Source organism: Taudactylus pleione, unplaced genomic scaffold, assembly GCF_031769625.1.
Source record: "Taudactylus pleione unplaced genomic scaffold, aTauple2 ptg000040l, whole genome shotgun sequence".
Classification (NCBI taxonomy): domain Eukaryota; kingdom Metazoa; phylum Chordata; class Amphibia; order Anura; family Myobatrachidae; genus Taudactylus; species Taudactylus pleione.
The window spans coordinates 27,161,148-27,178,415 of NW_028284442.1; the positions used below are offsets into that span (position 1 = coordinate 27,161,148).

Consider the following 17,268-nt stretch of genomic DNA (forward strand, 5'->3'; position numbering starts at 1 on the left):
ACCATCGACAACAAAAGTATTTGCCATCAGACCATCAGTGGCTGCTAATCATCGATTGATGGACAACCCTAGCTCTGAATGGGACCATAAGCACACAGGAGCAGATGCCTTATGACATCATGCCTGACCACCAAAACTGCACACAGGTATCCTAATGGCATCACCTTCCCCTCCACCTTTCCAAAAGAGTTAAGTCCTTTACTAAATGCAGAAAAGTTGCTTTTACATAGACCTTTTTGAAGGTTTGATGCATTTAAATTAGGGATGTGCAGGCTCGGATAGGTTCGAGTTTGCACGTGGAGTTCGGATTTTTCTCTCCAAAAAAACGGAACTCAGAAAGAGGCAAAACGTCATCTTGCACGGACGCACATCATCATTCCTGGACTTGTCCAGGAATGATGATGTTTTGACGTTTTGCCTCTTTCTGAGTTCCGTTTTTTTGGAGAGAAAAATCCGAACTCCACGTGCAAACTCGAACCTATCCGAGCCTGCACATCCCTAATTTAAATATATACAAATATTCAATACAAAAACCTGTCTACAGACTGCACAAATATCGCGACAGGTCCTGTCAACCCTGGCTTATAGGAGCATGAATGTGTTCTACTATAATGGGCACAAATCACATGGCTGTGCAGCAGCTTCCCATCGATTACTCTGCGCGCAGCCCTGCTGTCAGTCTCCTAGAATCCGCAATCGATTCACAAGGTCTTTTTTAACACACGTGGGTCTCCAGCTGCTAATATGGCGGAAGTTTCAGTGCCAGGGCAGGCTGCTATGGGAACGGGGCCCGATCCGGGTACAGTGGGAGATGGAAGGGGATCCGGACCCGTCTCTGGAGCAGTGACAGCGACAGTAAAAGCAGGTGAGAAATATGCCTGTTACAGGATCCTCTCACTTACATTGTGTGTGTGTGCTGATTCAGCCATAACATATGCAGCCCGCCTCAAGAGAGCAGTTATGACATATCACCCTCCATCTGCTGATATTGCACAGCTTTGCCATGTGAGTAACACTCCGGCTCTGACATTCGCAGGTGGCCTACACATAAGCCGTAGGAAGACACTGGCGGGCATGCAGCGTGTGTGGTTGCTTAATACATGGCTGGCTCGTGTCAGTGTCTGTGGCATTTAAGGGGAAAAAAACATTTGTGAGACATTTATTGAAACTGATGCACAGGTAGTGATGCTGAGGGGACCCTGCAGCCAGTCCCATGCATGCTTTACCCCCTCCTCTCCGGCCGGCAGCGCACTGAGCTGTGCGCAGCCAGCGCCGGAGTTATAGACTGGGCACTAGAGTGTGCCCAGAGTCTACAGTGTATGCACAGGTCACTGGGAAAATGTCCATGACGGCCATTTCCCCTGTACTGCGCATGCGCAAATGACTGGAAAATGGCTGCCGCGGCCATTTTCCAGTCATTTTCCAGTGCCAGACCCCCGCGCCGATATGGGACTCCGGAAAGGTAAGTAATATTATGGGTGCAGGGTGTGCAGTGCGGGGCCCCCCTGGACCCAGGGGCCTGTGTTCCCCGCACACGCTGCACCCATTATAGATACGCCCCTGGCAGCATCCCGATGCTCAGGATCCCGACAAGGGTCCGGTAAGTATGGTAACCCTCCCCCCTTCTCCTCCTAACCCTCTATTCCTGCATCCTAACCATAACCTTCCCCGTTAGTGCCTAAACCTAACCCTCACCCCTTAGTGCCTAACCCTAACCCCCACCCCCAGTGGTGCCTAACCCACCCACGGGGGTACCTAACCTCCCTGTCCCCTAGCCTAACCCTAATCCTCCCCTGCCCCTCGCGGCTAAGATCTAACCAGCCCCGCTATACTTATGATCAGCATCCCAGCTGTCGGGAATCCAGCGTCGGCATCTCCACTACTGTCGGTATTCCGGCGGTGATTTACTGGCTGGGTAGTGGCATTCCGGCGCTGGGATTTTGTCAGCCAGGATGTCGGCTATAGGTATAATAACTGCATCCCATCCCAGCATACCTTCCTATCAATCGGCTGGTAAAGCATGCTGGAACTTGTAGATTCCCAAAAGTTGGAGAGACACAGGTTGGTCAGGCCTGGTCTAAACTGCTGCGAAAATATAAGTTCCAGAGCAAACATAGTAAACTGTTAAACCAGCTTTTGTGAATTGTGCACCAGTTTTCCTAATGTCACAGTTTGGTTAAAAGATGCTCTTGCCCTTTAGCCTTTATGGGGTCTATTTACTAAACTTTGGATAAAGTACCAGCCAATTGGCTCCTAACTGCCATGTCACAGGCTGTGTTTGAAAAATGACCGTTAAGAGCTGGTTGGCTGGTACTTTTATCTCCATCCAAGGCTTAGTAAATAGACTCCTAATTCTATATATAAAGTAACTGTTTTATATGCTTATTTATCCTTGGGATCAAATGGTTATGAATCAGGGACAGCAGCAGTGACTATACTGCCAACTGCTGGGCCGCAGCAAGGTGATGTGTGACTGTTGTAACCATCCAGGGTGGAAAGCCAAAAGGGTGGCACAGTCGCTGCCCCGATAGCACTGAGCACGATTACAGGGTTCCTTCAGAGCCATCCTGCTATCTTCCTGCTCCCCTAGCACTTGTTGTGCAACAACATAACCTCACGTGTGCTGGGGGCATAGTGTGCCAGCATAGGGCGCCCCTGAACCTAGCCATTACAGGATAGCCGCAACAGATGCAGTACCTACGCAAATGCTTTATTCAGATAAATGTTTTCTTCTCAAATGTCTATTACAATAATTTTTTTTATTCCCCTCAAGAGAAGTTCCTCTCCTGCACTTCTCGTGCTCCCCTTTAAACCTGGGAACCTGAGAACGGGCTCCAGGTGCACAAGTGATCCAGCAACGTCTGGTCAGTCATGCATACTTAAAATGCACCATAACTACAGTTAGCATTTCTTAAGAAGCCCCGAGAAATCATTGTGGTGATAGTAAATGAGCTTTTCGGGACTATTTGATAAATGGGTCTCTTATGGTGCATACACACGATCAGATTTTTTTCTTCAGATATGGACGATAACGATTTAAAAATCGTTCAGTCGTTCATATCTGATGAAAAATCGTTCATATCTGACATGCCTGAACGATGGACGATCAACGATGCGCGTTCCCGTTTGTCAGATAACGATATCTGACATCTGATGGGTTTGCAGTCAGACTTGGACGATTCCATTCATTTTAATGCAGTTAAAAATCGTTCAATCGTTCAAATCGTTCAAATCGTTCAAAACTTTGGTCAAATCGTCCAAATCGTTCAAATCGTTTAATCGTTCAGTCGTTCATCTGACAAATCTGACAAGTCTGACAAATCTGACCGTGTGTACGCTCCATTATGGAAGTGATTTATGAAAAATGTAGATATCTATGTGATGAATGTAATTATTTTATGTATTAAATATTACTTTCAAGATGAGGTCATAATCCCCACCGCGGGGATTCCGGCGCTGGAATTCTAACACCTGTCATCTCGACCGCCGGAATTCCGAAGCCAAGTAGCGGGGTTAGGGGGAGGGTTAGGGTTAGGCACCAGGGGGTGTTCGGAGAGGGGGAGGTTAGATTCAGACACTAGGGGGTAGGTTCGGCTCAGGCATCGGTGAGGGAGGGTTAGGGTAGGGAGAGGGTTATGCTGGGTACACACTGGCAGATATATTGGCGGATCATTGATTGGCCAATATATCTTGTGTGCTTTGGCCAGTGTGTACCAGTGATATATCTGATATGTCGATCACAGACCTATCGCGTCGGCTGTGCTGCACAGCCGATGCCCAATATATCTGCAGTTATATTAGGGCATCGTGCTGTATGTACGGGCGGTCAGCGGGACCCACGGCCAGATAACAGGTGATGGTTGTGTGAACAACCATCATCTGCAGATCACTTGATCTGTAGATATATCTATTAGGTGTGTACCCAGCATGAGAATACTGACCGACAAGTGTCGGTATTGTTAGTGTTCACTCTAGGTCCGGCGGCAGGCAGGCAGAGCGCCGGACCTAGAGCAATGGCACTGCTGTGCGTGGCCGAAAAAGGGGGCGTGTCTTTATGAAGCTTCCTCTTTTCGTAACTCTTGGGGGCGTGCCCGGTACTTCCGGAATGCCGGGCAGCCGTCAAGTGCCGCGGTCACTGTGAATCGATGCCGGGTGCATGCGCCCAGCATCCATTCACCGACGGTGACCGCTGCTCTGCCGTTTCCCCACCCACAGGACACTGCGGCCCACGGGTGGAGGACAGAACCCGGAGAAACAGCCTAGCGGGAACGCTATATTCTAACCCTGTCGGGATGCAGGCGTCGGCATCCCCTACTTATCCCATTGCTTTCATTATTATGTAAAAGTATGCAAATGTAAATGATTTTACTCAAATTACCAAATTCAAGTCAGTGATGGAGTGTCACACAGCTGCGTGGAGCGCTAGTTCTGTTCCAACTAGACAAGTGCTAGCCTTCCCAGTGCTTCCATTAAACCTTGCTGGCTGACACTGGTCAAATTTTGAACACCAGTTACTGAAGTCATGGTGACATAACCTGGCCTCTGCAATATTTTGGTGTATTCTGATTAGCTTTCTCCAGCAGAGATTGTGAAATATGTGAGGTCCTGAGGACAGAGGGCCTGATTCAGAGCCGGACGCTCTGACAGAGTGCTCTCTCTGAATCAGGGGCGGCCCTCTGGTTTTTTTGAGCGGCCTCCTGGCCGCTCGCATAGCTGTGGCTCCGGCTCCGTCGTGCCCATGCGCACTGGGCCACCATTGACCCGCTTGCGAGCGCTATGCGCTCGCGAGTGGGTCTGAATCATGCCCAGAGTTTGAGAACCACTGGTCTAGAAAATAAATACATATAGAACAGTTATGGTGGGTACACACGGGATGATCGACAAAGATATCGTTGTTCGATCTCCCGGGTATTCTGGACGATGGATATCGATCATCCAGCACCATGTGCCCACCCTATAACCTGGTCAATATCAACCAGGTTGGCCTGCATCCACAGGCGATGGTCGATATCAATATAGACCATACGTGCCCGTGCATCGCAGGTCGTTGGTGGCCGAAAAATGCACGATATGATCGATATCGTTATCGTCCATTTAAGTCGTACAGCACCTTTTATTCTTATCTCTTATGCCACATACCCACTAGTAAATCTAATTTGCGTTTTTGCTAATAAGTAAATTATCAGTGCAGCAATCAAGAATATGCCAGTGTGTATAGGAACACTAGAAGCAATAGGTACTAATGTCATACTTGTTTCCATGCAATACAAATTATCATGGATCTGAGCTCTTATTGTAATGTGCAAGAATATACTGTAGATTTGCTAGTCGTATTTATAACTGACATTTGTACATTGTATTTTGCTTCTAGTACAGCAGTTCTGTGTTGCTTGACCTTAAGTTGTACTGTATGGATAAGTAGCCTGTGACCTTCGTGTAGTAACCTTGGTGCTACGTATTTTGGGATCACCAGAGGCATTTTATGTATAGTGATGATGCATATTATTCTCCAGTGATCATTTCTGTATCGGCAGTGATAAATGCTTGTACGTGTGCTATCCCTGTTTCTAGTATGTAGGCACGGCCATTGTCAAACCATCGTGACACTTTGAGATACTAAAAAGTAAGTTTATTAAATGAGGCGATATTGTGACTGTTTGAGATACCCCCCCCCCATTTTTGCCTAGTGAAGGAAGTGGGGGTTTGTAATAGCTGCGGCAGGTGTATATTTGCAGCTATGAAGAAGTGGTGCAGAATAGCACTTAGATTTTATATTTTTTTAAATAACTATTCCTATTAAAATGGGGGTAAGCATATTTTTAAGTCACTGAAGTGCATTTTTAAAATTCTTTAAAAATGCACCTGCCTCTACCACCCGCATTCTTTTAAACACCTTTTTTTGGGGTATCCCTATTTATTTATTTTATTTATTTATTTATTTAACTTTTTTTGACACAGTTCATTTTTAAGGGCTATTACCAGGTGTGCAGGCTATTTTTTTTTTAAGCCTGCACCCCTAAACCCCAAATCTGCACTTTTTCTCGCCATGTAAAACATGGTGAAAAGTTATCCCTGTTTTTTTTCAAAGACTTTTCGCATCGGTGAAAAGTCTTTGTAATTGAATACGGGGATAATTGAAACATGAGAAAATGACTTTTCGCAGCCTAATTGAATACCCCCCTTAGTGTTCCCGCTAGACTGCGGCCGGGGGCAAGGACACTGAGGGTGCCGACAGGTCCGATAAGGGGGCGCACAGCATCTATTCATCCGTCACTGTTCGTTCCCACCTGCTGGCACTGAAGCCTGCGGGTGGGGAAGGCTTGGGGCAGGCTGTTTTAGCGGTTGCTGCTAAAAGGGCAGGGCGCATTTTTCTATTTTAAAATCCGGCAGGGAACACTGTTTTATTGATGTAAGTCATATTATTCTTTTACTGGACTTGCAATATCTGTTCATTTGCTAGAATTGTGTGTTCATTCCCTGGTAATTTCTATACCTCTCCTGTTTTTTGGTTGTAACATTTTAACTATTCCTTCAATCACTAAACAAAAAATATATTTTTAAAGTATACATACTGTAGTAATAGTGATGGCATGTCTCCAAATAGTTTTGCGTTGTACCTTCTGCATACACCATACACCATCGAGTTCCCTTAACCGTTCATTCACTGGACGACTCACATATGTTTCAGTCATCCAGCACTTACAGGGTTCTCCTAGTAATTGCATTGTCCTAACTACAGGGTATGAGAGTACCAACATTACATCGCATAAACACAAGTGTAAAGCAAAACTTCCCAGTAGGCTATTCAACTTATACCAAGTAAAGGCGGAGGGGGCCTAGAGTGCATTGCATGCTGCTTTGTATAATATGTCCCATCTCCCTAGCAGTACCATTTGGATTGCAATGGAGATGGGACGTATGAGACCTGAACCCATTTGTCTAAAGGCTGAGAGAGCCAAACCCTAAAGTCTGTAACTAATAATTCTGTAAGGAAAACATTGCAGTGCACAAAAACTAAAGAATTTAGAATTATCCTGTGTTTTGCAGTAAACCAGTTACATGCCAGTTTATGCCCTCACAGAATAATTGTACCCTACATGGCAATCTGTGCAAAAATTGCTACCCGCACATATCCTTATGTAAACCCCACAAGAAATCCCCACTGAAGAGAAAATCCCATTACATGCATGCCAGTATTCTTTCATATACTTATAACAGTATTCCTTATATTAAAGGAAAATGATCCACTCCCAAGGAACACTGGGCCTGATTCACAGCTGGACGCTCTGACAGAGCGCTCGCTCTGAATCAAGGCCGGCCCTCTGGTTTTTTTGAGCGGACTCCAGGCCGCACGCATAGCTGTGGGTGATCACCCACAGCTATAGCGAGCGGCCATGATGATAGTCGCGATGGTCAAGACCATCGGGCTTGCGACGAGACCCTTGTGGTAGGGTCTCGTTGCCGCAATCCCAAGAGTGCTTTCGGCTCTAACAGAGCCGAAAGCACTCCCACTGACATCACTTGTCAGTGGGGCCAGCCCTAGACTGTAGGCGTCCCCATGGGAACGTCGCTATACGGGTCTCGCACATGCGCACGACGGAGCTGGCTCAATCGTGCGTACTGGGCCACCACCGACCCGCTTGTGAGCGCATAGCGCTCGCGAGTGGGTCTGAATCAGGCCCACATTTCAGTTCCTTACACTGAAATCCACCCCTAAGGGTGGGTACATACCTGCACAATATCTGCCCGATTTAGCCAAATCAGAACGACAAATCTGCCATATCGTGCAGTGTGTATGCCCGATTTGCGTGCTACCGCGTTCGCATGCGTTATCACACGATATCGCATGCGGCGCCATATATATTAATGAAGGATGGAACAAGTAATCGTTGCGTCGTTCTTTAAATCGTGCAGTGTGTACTGGCAATCATGCGATGTCCAGGGTGAAGGCAAATCGCCCTGAACATCGTCACGATTGCCAGTTGTTTAGGTGTGTACCCACCCTAAGTCTTGCAACCTCTAGCTTTAGTTACCCCACAGGGATCCTGGAGAAGCTGGCGGAGCTTAGCTAGCTGTTTGTTGCACTGTACTCCTAATGAAGCTCACTAAAATCTGCTACCTTTTTGTAAGTGGTGACAGTGGCTTGTGGGCATTTATTACCTGTTGCTGTCTAAGGGGGTCCTTCAGACCCGCTCGTGAGTGTCAGGACGCTCGCAAGCGGGTCGATGTTCCCCACTGCGCATGCGCACGACGGAGGGAGCTCCGTCGTGCGCATGCGCGAGACCCGTGGAGCGACGGGCTTTCCATCGCTCCAGGTCTCGCACCAAAGGGGGCGTGTTGTCGATGTTGATTGACAGCACGCCCCCTTTGGTGGACGTGCTGGGGGCGTGCCTGCCAGATGGAGGCGTTCCCATGGGAACGCCTACCGTCTGAAGCCGGCTCCACTGACGTCACTAGTGATGTCAGTGGGAGTGATTTTGGCTCTGATAGAGCCAAAATCACTCCAGGGCTTGTGGCAGGGAGACCCTACCGCAGGGTCTCCGTCGCAAGTCCGATGGTCGCGATGGTCAAGACAATCGCGACCATCTTTTTGGCCGCTCGCATATACTGTGGGTGGTCACCCACAGCTATACGAGCGGCCAGGAGGCCGCTCCATTTTCATGGAGGAGGGCCCTGATTCAGAGCGAGCGCTCTGGTCAGAGCGTTCAGCTCTGAATCAGGCCCTAAGTGTGTCCTCTGCAGTATCTGTGCTCATGTTTCCAAGTCGCACATGGTTTTAATTGATATCAGTTACACACTCGTCTTGGAGACTAAATATATTTATAAAGCTGCGCGATAGGAAGTGCCACTGAGGCATGGTAACTGAACCTTTGTACATACCCTCCTAAGGTTGCCCCTTTAAAAACTTCTATGAAAATGAAGATACCTTAATTATAGTTGGTCATCAATTGATTGTGCAACATGTTTATTTTATTTGTAATAGTGTTTTTGTTTTGCAAAAAACACTCTTAAGCTAGGTACAAACTTGAACAATGTAACAAAACGATGTGACGGTCGTTCCAACAATTCACTGATCGCAGAACACACGATATTGAGCAATCACATTAGGAAATCTTCTGAACGATATATATCGCATCAGTGGATTTTATCCAATTAATAGTTTGTCATATAACTATGTGCGTCGTGCGTACTCACTACACCACCACATTGTACTGTCCCATCTGATGTGCAGCGCATTAGATGGGACGACGCGATGAACGACGTGTATAAACGATAAATTGGCTGTACGCACTATACGATGGTCGGGCAAAATGGTGGAAAGTACTAAGATGGCACGATATATTGTATAGTGTGTACCCAGCTTTAAAAAGGCGTCTTATAACTAAAGTGTTTTATTTTTTGTTCAGTCAGATATGTGCTCGCATGTCCATCGGCTACAGAAAATCAGTGAGACGCACATCCCTGCTAATTTAATTGGCCCCCAAGTTTCTCCTCTCAGTAGTTTCACATTACTATTCTCCAATTAGTCTGTATAATCTGCAATTACATACTATACAGTTTGGATTTATGATGATATACTATTGTTTTGATGTATGATATTTTAGAGTTGTATCTATAATGGGTAGTGTAGAGACCACCTCTGTCAGTGGTGAGAAAAAATGCTGCAGACCTGTAGAAATAGGTGTGACATGGCTCCTCTGCTGATGTTGTCCCTCTGGGAGGGTCCCTGCTCTAAATATTTCGGTCACATCCCTCCTGCAGGCAGCTGTTGCTCTTACAAATGAAGTTGTCATTCCTACTAGTAAGCCTCTGTACACAAGCTTTAGTCAGGGTAAAGTATTTAAATGCTGCCTAATTCCCTTGCAGACAGCAAACATCTTTTTTTTTTCAATTATTTTCTTTCCTGGCGCCTGTTCATCATCTTGAAATAAAGATTCCGGACTTCCCTTTAAACACCATTGTGCTCTGCTTTTTATAATACATTGAATGTTTTTTTTATTGATATACTTGTCTCATAAAAGAGTGCTTGGCAATATGCACATATCCGTTTGGACAGGCTAGAGGATAGAACAGAAATTAATTCAACTGGCCTCTGTACTTTTGGGCCATGTCTAATAAGGGATGCTATGATCTCACTGAGGAGCTCATTCAGATCCGCTCGCTCCATGCAAATCTAATGCCCGGCCAGCAAGGCAGGCGATTCTACGGCAAGGCATTAGCACGCCCACTATGTCTTTTCGTGCGATCACTTAATGCATGCAGACGCCCACCAGCCATTCATAAGACGCCCACTTGCGCACGTCATCTCCTGGAAGTGCATGAAAACATTGGTAAATCGAGCACCATCGGATGTGCTTGCAGCGCTTGAGGTTGACTATACCTTGCCGCAAGCATTGCGCTCACTTCAGTGTGAAATACAACCAGGTGACGTGTACTATGACGCTGCCTGTTAATTATGCACGCCTCTGAAACGTACGTACCTCCACTCTCCCGTTTTTAGTAGCCTGCCCCTGTTACCACCCACAAACGGCCTCACCTATCACTCACTCTGCTGGGCAGTCTAACCACAGTGAGCGACCGCTTCCCGATCTCTCGCAATGGTTCACGCACTGTGATGCATACGCAGAGTGCAAACATCGGCCAGTAACGAGCGAACGCTTCTTAGTGACCTGGGGGGTCATTCAGACCCACTCGCAAGCGGCGGTACGCCATTCAACTCATTCAACTTGACTGTCTATGCTGGGCGAGCGAGAGCTTCCTGTTCTTCCGCAGTGGTTCGTGCACGTGCATTGCGATATATACGCATGTGCAGATTGCAAATATCGGCCAGCTACGAGCGACTGCATCCTGGCAAGCGGCAATTCAAAACACAGTGGAGCGCTAATTCCACTTGGTGATCTAATTGTTCACACAGCCGCTGACATATAGAGGAAACTGCCAGATTCCTCTCAACAAATGAAAATATATAAAAAGGATATGTCTGCGCTGATGTTCACAGAAAAAACATATTAGAAATATTATTGAATATCAATTTATTTCACATATAATTAGAACTGCAGTTCCTAAAAGCATTGGATTCAACAATTGTTTTACATATACTCAGATCATATCTGTACAATTACCAATATGGCAATAATGAAATGATTACATATGAAATTGACTGGTAAAAACAATTGAACAAACAAATGTTGTATTAATAACCCACCAATTGATGGGAAAAGACAAACAGCAATTGATTTGATCCCAAGAAATACTAAAGGGATTCCTAATTGAACTCCTATTGGAGATTGGAGACAAATAGCCCAATGATAAAAGTTCCAATGTTAAACTTTACGGACACCGCGGATCCAATAACATTGGAACTTTTATCATTGGGCTATTTGTCTCCAATCTCCAATAGGAGTTCAATTAGGAATCCCTTTAGTATTTCTTGGGATCAATAGTATTAATATATTAAATCCTGGCAAGCGGGTCTGTATCGGCTCCTGAGTTCAAAACAGCTCTATCTGTGTACTGATCTTGCGATTTCTAGCAGACAACGCGTGCATCATGGCCTGAATATGCAGTTTAAAGGGAGAATCAGAGTCAGTCGGACAGATCTCTGCTTGTGACTGGGTGTTACGGTGCGACAACAGGGTGTTCATGCTAATAAAGGAGATTGATACGTCGGCATGAAGATGGCCTAGTGTGTTTTTGAGTCCTGTGAGTGTTGTCACATGTTTGCTTATATTTGGAACGGTGAAAGTAGATTCCCGTGGAGGGACCAAGGCAAGGTTGGGTGTAGTATCCATCCATCCATCTTTTTACATTTTTAACACAATACAGTGGACAGATAGTTTATCTGTAAGAACTACTGAGTATTAACACAAGGATAATAATTATTCAATACAGATCTTTTCGACTGTTACTTGCAATAGTGAACATTTATCTTGACTATAGCTAATATTGTATGTTAATAAAAAGATGTTCCACAGTTGGTTCAGGACTTTCCATCTATTAGGGTTTTAGACTTCCTGAATTAAATCCTTTGCCAAACGTAGGGAGGTCCTGCATTGGAACCAATCGGAGGAGGTGTAAGTGCACTACATTGTCAGTCTCCTTCCTTTGCTTGCTGGACTCTGAGGATAAGTACAGTATTTTCACATCTACAGGGATTAACTAAAGTTTTGGCCGATTGTTCGTTTTTTTTCTGTAGAACTCTGCAATTTTAGAGCGTATCCACCTACAGATTCCTAAGGCTTTATTTACGAAGCAGCGGCTTACTTGTCATTTATTAGCTTCAGTTATGTGGTGGTGAACAGGTTTGTGCTTCTGTTTGTCCACATATTTACATTACATTGACTATAAATAATTTGATTTGGTGCTGGACCATCGACCTGAGGAACCCCTGCAAGTGTCCCAAGACACCCCAGGGCGCCACGGCACATAGTTTGGGAACCCCTGCCCTAGGCTTTAAGAGCTGTTTTAAAAGCCATCTGTTTATAACGGCTCTTGTACAAGTGACTTCGCTTCCCCATTGCCACTAGCTTGTGTTCATTACCTTGCTCATTCAACCTCCCATACTTATGATTATCTATCTATTAGGGGCGTCACAAGGGGAGGTGCGGGCCACTGGCCGCTAAAGTCCCGACTCCTCAGTGACAGGTACCAGGTGCTGCACTGTAGCATTACATGCAGCACTCTGCTCCTGACACAGTGAGGGAGCCGACACTTGTCCCCAGGGGCAGCCTGCATCTCCCGGACCCCAGAGTGACTAAAACGGGGTTCGGGTCGTGAAGCCACGCCCCTGCTCTGCAAGGCCACACCCCCTTTTCACTGACACGCACACCATGCCTCCCTACCCGCACCAGATGTCACCTCAGTGAGGGACGCCACTTTAATCTATCATATTATATTATATTATTTTCATGTTCGTTAGCATTGACCATGTTACATAGACATAGAAACATAGATTTTGATGGCAGATAAGAACCATGTGGTCCACCTAGTCTGCACATTTAGGGTTTACTTGTTAGGGTTCGGGGTAAAGGTGGGTTGTTTGGGTATTAGTGTTAGGGTATAAGGGTTAGTGGTTTGTTAGAGTTGGGGATTGAGGTTGTGTAAGTATTAGTGCTAGGGTATTGGAGTTAAGCTGGGTACACACTAAATGATGTGTACACAGCACGATCTCGTTCACGACGGGATCCAGCGGGGGTCCTAGCATAGACAAGTGCATGCAGGTCCGACGGGCGATGTCGCTGACGACATACAAGAGCGCACATTGTCAGCGACATAAGGCCGGAATACATTAGTCGTGAAAAGCAGAGATAGGCGAAAAGCGCTATGTTTCTTCTTCGGGGTCCATGGGGTCCACAGCCATTACGTTGGGGGGTATGAATCCCGGTCACCAAACAGTTAATACAAACGAGCTCTCTGCTCCCAGGATGCACCGGGTTTCCTCCTCATATACCCCACCTCCTGCCTCAGGTAGCCAGTTCTTCCTGTTTGGTGTGTTCACCACATACACAGTGGGACTGCTGGAGCAGTCCTGCAGAGGTTGGGGGGCGATGACTGGGTCACACACTTTCCAAGGAAAGTGGTCAGCGACAGAAAGCCGGCTACCAATAAATATCCTGGAACTAAGAGCTATATTCAAAGCTTTAGTGCAGGCTCAGGAAATCTTAAAGGGCAGGTCGATGCAGATACAGTCGGCCAATCGCACTGTGGTCGCCTACCTAAATCAAAGGGGCACGAGGAGTCGGGCCGCCTTGGCAGAGGTATCAAGAATCCTGGTATGGGCAGAGACTCATCTGCCCACGATATCTGCCATGTTCATTCCAGGAATCCTGAATTGGGAGGCCGATTTTCTCAGTCGGCAAGAGATAAATGCAGGGGAATGGGCCCTACATCCACAGGTTTTTCGGAACCTTGTGGACAGGTGGGGTCTACCAGAAATAGATCTGATGGCATCAAGAAGGAACAACAAGGTTCCCAGGTACCGATCCTGGACAAGAGATCCGAGAGCCGAGTTTGTAGACGCACTGACAGTAAAGTGGCGTTACAAGCTGGTATATCTGTTTCCCCTGTTTGCTCTTCTGCCCAGAGTGGTCAGAAAGATCAAACAAGAGGGCAGCACCGTCATATTAATAGCTCCGGCGTGGCCGAGACGGCACTGGTTCACAGATCTACGGTCTTTCTCCATAGACACTCCATGGCCTCTGCCATTGAGACCGGATCTGTTGCTACAGGGTCCCTGCTGGTACCCGGATCTTCATCGGCTATCTTTGACGGCATGGCTCTTGAGGCCTCCGTCTTGAGGGAAAAGGGTTTTCCGAGTCTGTTATACGGACGATGCTGAAGGCACGGAAACCATCACCAGCCCGTATATATTATAGGGTTTGGCATACTTTCTTTCAGTGGTGTGAACTAAAAGGGTATGATCCACATAAATTCCTAATATCCAGAGTGCTGGATTTTCTTCAAAGCGGTCTGGAAAAAGGGCTGCGCCTGGCCTCTTTAAGGGTACAGGTGCCAGCTCTTTCAGTCTGGTTCCAACATAAAATTGCTCTGAGACCAGATATAAAGACCTGTTTTCAGGGGGTTTTGAGGATTCAGCCTCCCTTCGTTTCCCTGGTTGTTCCATGGGACTTGACTCTAGTTCTGAAGGTTTTACAGGCTCCTCCGTTCGAGCCTTTAAATTCAATAGACATCAAGTGGCTAACAGCAAAGACGGTATTCCTCCTTGCTATGGCATCTGCACGTAGAGTGTCGGATTTAGCTGCGCTTTCCTTCCGGGAGCTGTTCTTGATATTTCATCAAGATAGAGCAGTACTACGTACTAGGGAGGGTTACCTTCCGAAAGTGGTGTCTAAATTTCATATTAATGAAGAAATAGTAGTTCCAGCATTTCAGGGCACAAGTCTCTCACAAGGTGAGGCTTCCCTGGATGTGGTTCGTGCGTTGAGAATTTGTTAAACGGACGAGCAAATGGAGGAAGTCCGATTCACTTTTTGTGCTTTATGGTTGTCATAAGCGTGGCTGGCCAGCCAATAAACAGACACTGGCCAGGTGGATTCGTATGGCAATTTCATTGGCTTATACACAGGCTGGTATGCGTGTGCCAGATTCAGTGACGGCACATTCTACTAGGGCGGTAGGTCCATCATGGGCGGCCCGCCGGGGTGCTTCTGCTGAGCAATTATGTAAAGCAGCCACATGGTCTTCCATCCATACTTTTGTCAAATTTTATGCCTTTGACACTTTTGCCTCTCAGGATGCCTCCTTCGGGCGTAGGATTCTCCTCTATTCCGAGAGTCAGGAGCTTCCCCGCCCGTAGGGTTAGTGCTTTGGGATATCCCCAACATAATGGCTATGGACCCCGAAGAACAAAATAAGAGTTATGGTATAACATACCTTTTTGTTAACTCTTTTTCTTCAAGGTCCATGGGCTCCACAGGACACCCACCCAGACGCACCTTTGGTTCTGGGGGAGGTTTTCCATAGTTTCTTCTCTTGAGAGTCTGGACTCGTAAGTATGGGTCTTTTCTTTTTTTTTACCCTTTGTTTGTCTTTGCCTGCTTGAGCTTGGTAACGAACTGGCTACCTGAGGCAGGGGGTGGGGTATATGAGGAGGAAACCCGGTGCATCCTGGGAGCAGAGAGCTCGTTTGTATTAACTGTTTGATGACCGGGATTCATACCCCCCAACGTAATGGCTGTGGACCTCGAAGAAAAAGAGTTAACAAAGGTATGTTATACCATAACTCTTATTTTTCGCCTCATTCGCCTGTTTTGAAGTAAAGTTTTTGCGTACTTTCACAATGCGTCCCCACTTTTCGCCCTATTCAATTGCAAAACAGGTGAAAACACAAATGTGCGAATGGCGAAACTAGCAAAAAGGACAGCTTTTTTGGGGAAATTCAGTCTGTACCCCCTAAAAAGCATAACTGACAAGGGGAATCAAATAGAAGTGTATTAATAGCCCTAATAAAAGTAATTAGGGTACTTAAATTGAGTCAAAGGGATGCTATATGCATAAGTGTGGAAAAATTATGGAAAGCAATTCTTTTGGGAAAAATAATTGCTGTAGTTAAATTGGGGGTACATGTAAATAAATGGGTACTGGTATATTGTTGTCTATAACGTGCAGATTAAAACAATTTTAAAAATACACCTGCTGCAGCCACCTGCAATCCTAAAAACACCTGTCCCATCCATACAGCACCTCAAAATATCTGACCAGTACCTTAGACCCATTTTCCAACACTTTTTTTTTTACATTTACATTTTTGCCCCAAAAATGACATGTGTTTTTTGTGTTTTTTTTTAAGATCATTTTTTTTATTTATTGAACCAAAGACCTGATTCAGACCAGGTCACTAAGAAGCGTTCGCTCGTTGCTGGCCGATGTTTGCACTCTGCGTATGCATCACAGTGCGTGAACCAGTGCGAGAGATCGGGAAGTGGTCGCTCGCTGTGTTTAGACTGCCCAGCAGAGTGAGTGACAGGAGAAGCCGTTTGTGGGTGGTAACAGGGGCAGGCCACTAGAAACGGGGGAGTGGACGTGCGAATGCAGTCGTGCCTGAGCGTCTTAACGCTGTTTCAGAGGCGTGCATAATTAACAGGCAGCGTCATTGTACACGTCACCTGGTTGTATTTCACACTGAAGTGGCTGCAGTGCTTGTGGTAGGGTATAGTCAACCTCAAGCGCTGTGTTCGCTTCTGATGGTATCCGATGGTTGCATACATTTCCTGGAGATGACGTGCGCAAGTAGGCGTCTTAAGACAGGCTGGGTGGGCGTCTACATACTAAAAGCGATCGCACGCCAGGACATAGTGGGCGTGCTTATGCCTTGCCATGCGTTCGCCTGCCATGCCGTCACTTAGCCGAATTTGCATGCGCTGGGTGCGAGCGCACGCATCTACCGAGCGGCTTGGAATCGGGCCCCAAGTCCCCTCATTTTTACCCCAACATAATGGATTTTGCACTTTTTTCCTGCCTTTGGGTGGAGAAACTTTTTCGCCTGCTTTTGCCTATGGAGTTTTTACTAAGGTGAAAACGTCCTGGAATTGAATAGGGCGAAAACCGCACATCAGCGGCTTTTCGCCTCTAATTGAATACGGTCCTTAGCCGGTTGACACTGGCTGATGTAGGCCATCCACCGGTTTGGACAAAATATCGTCTGGTGTGTACCCGACTTTAGGGTTAAGGGTTTCTAAAGGTGGGAGGTTAAGGGTGTTAGGGTGTGGGTAAGGATACGTGAACAGATACTCAGGGCAATGTCTCCAA

The 17,268-nt window shown here is 46.4% G+C and overlaps 1 protein-coding gene across 1 annotated transcript in view; it reads left to right on the forward strand.

Annotated features, from left to right (window-relative positions):
• The first annotated feature begins 649 nt into the window (after positions 1-649).
• The window catches only part of DPH1 (diphthamide biosynthesis 1), a 279,881-nt gene continuing 263,262 nt past the window's right edge, over positions 650-17,268 (forward strand). The window contains exon 1 of the mRNA XM_088453866.1: positions 650-865. Coding sequence (XP_088309992.1) covers positions 745-865 — 121 coding nt within the window. The 5' untranslated portion in view covers positions 650-744. The remainder of the gene's footprint in view (positions 866-17,268) is intronic.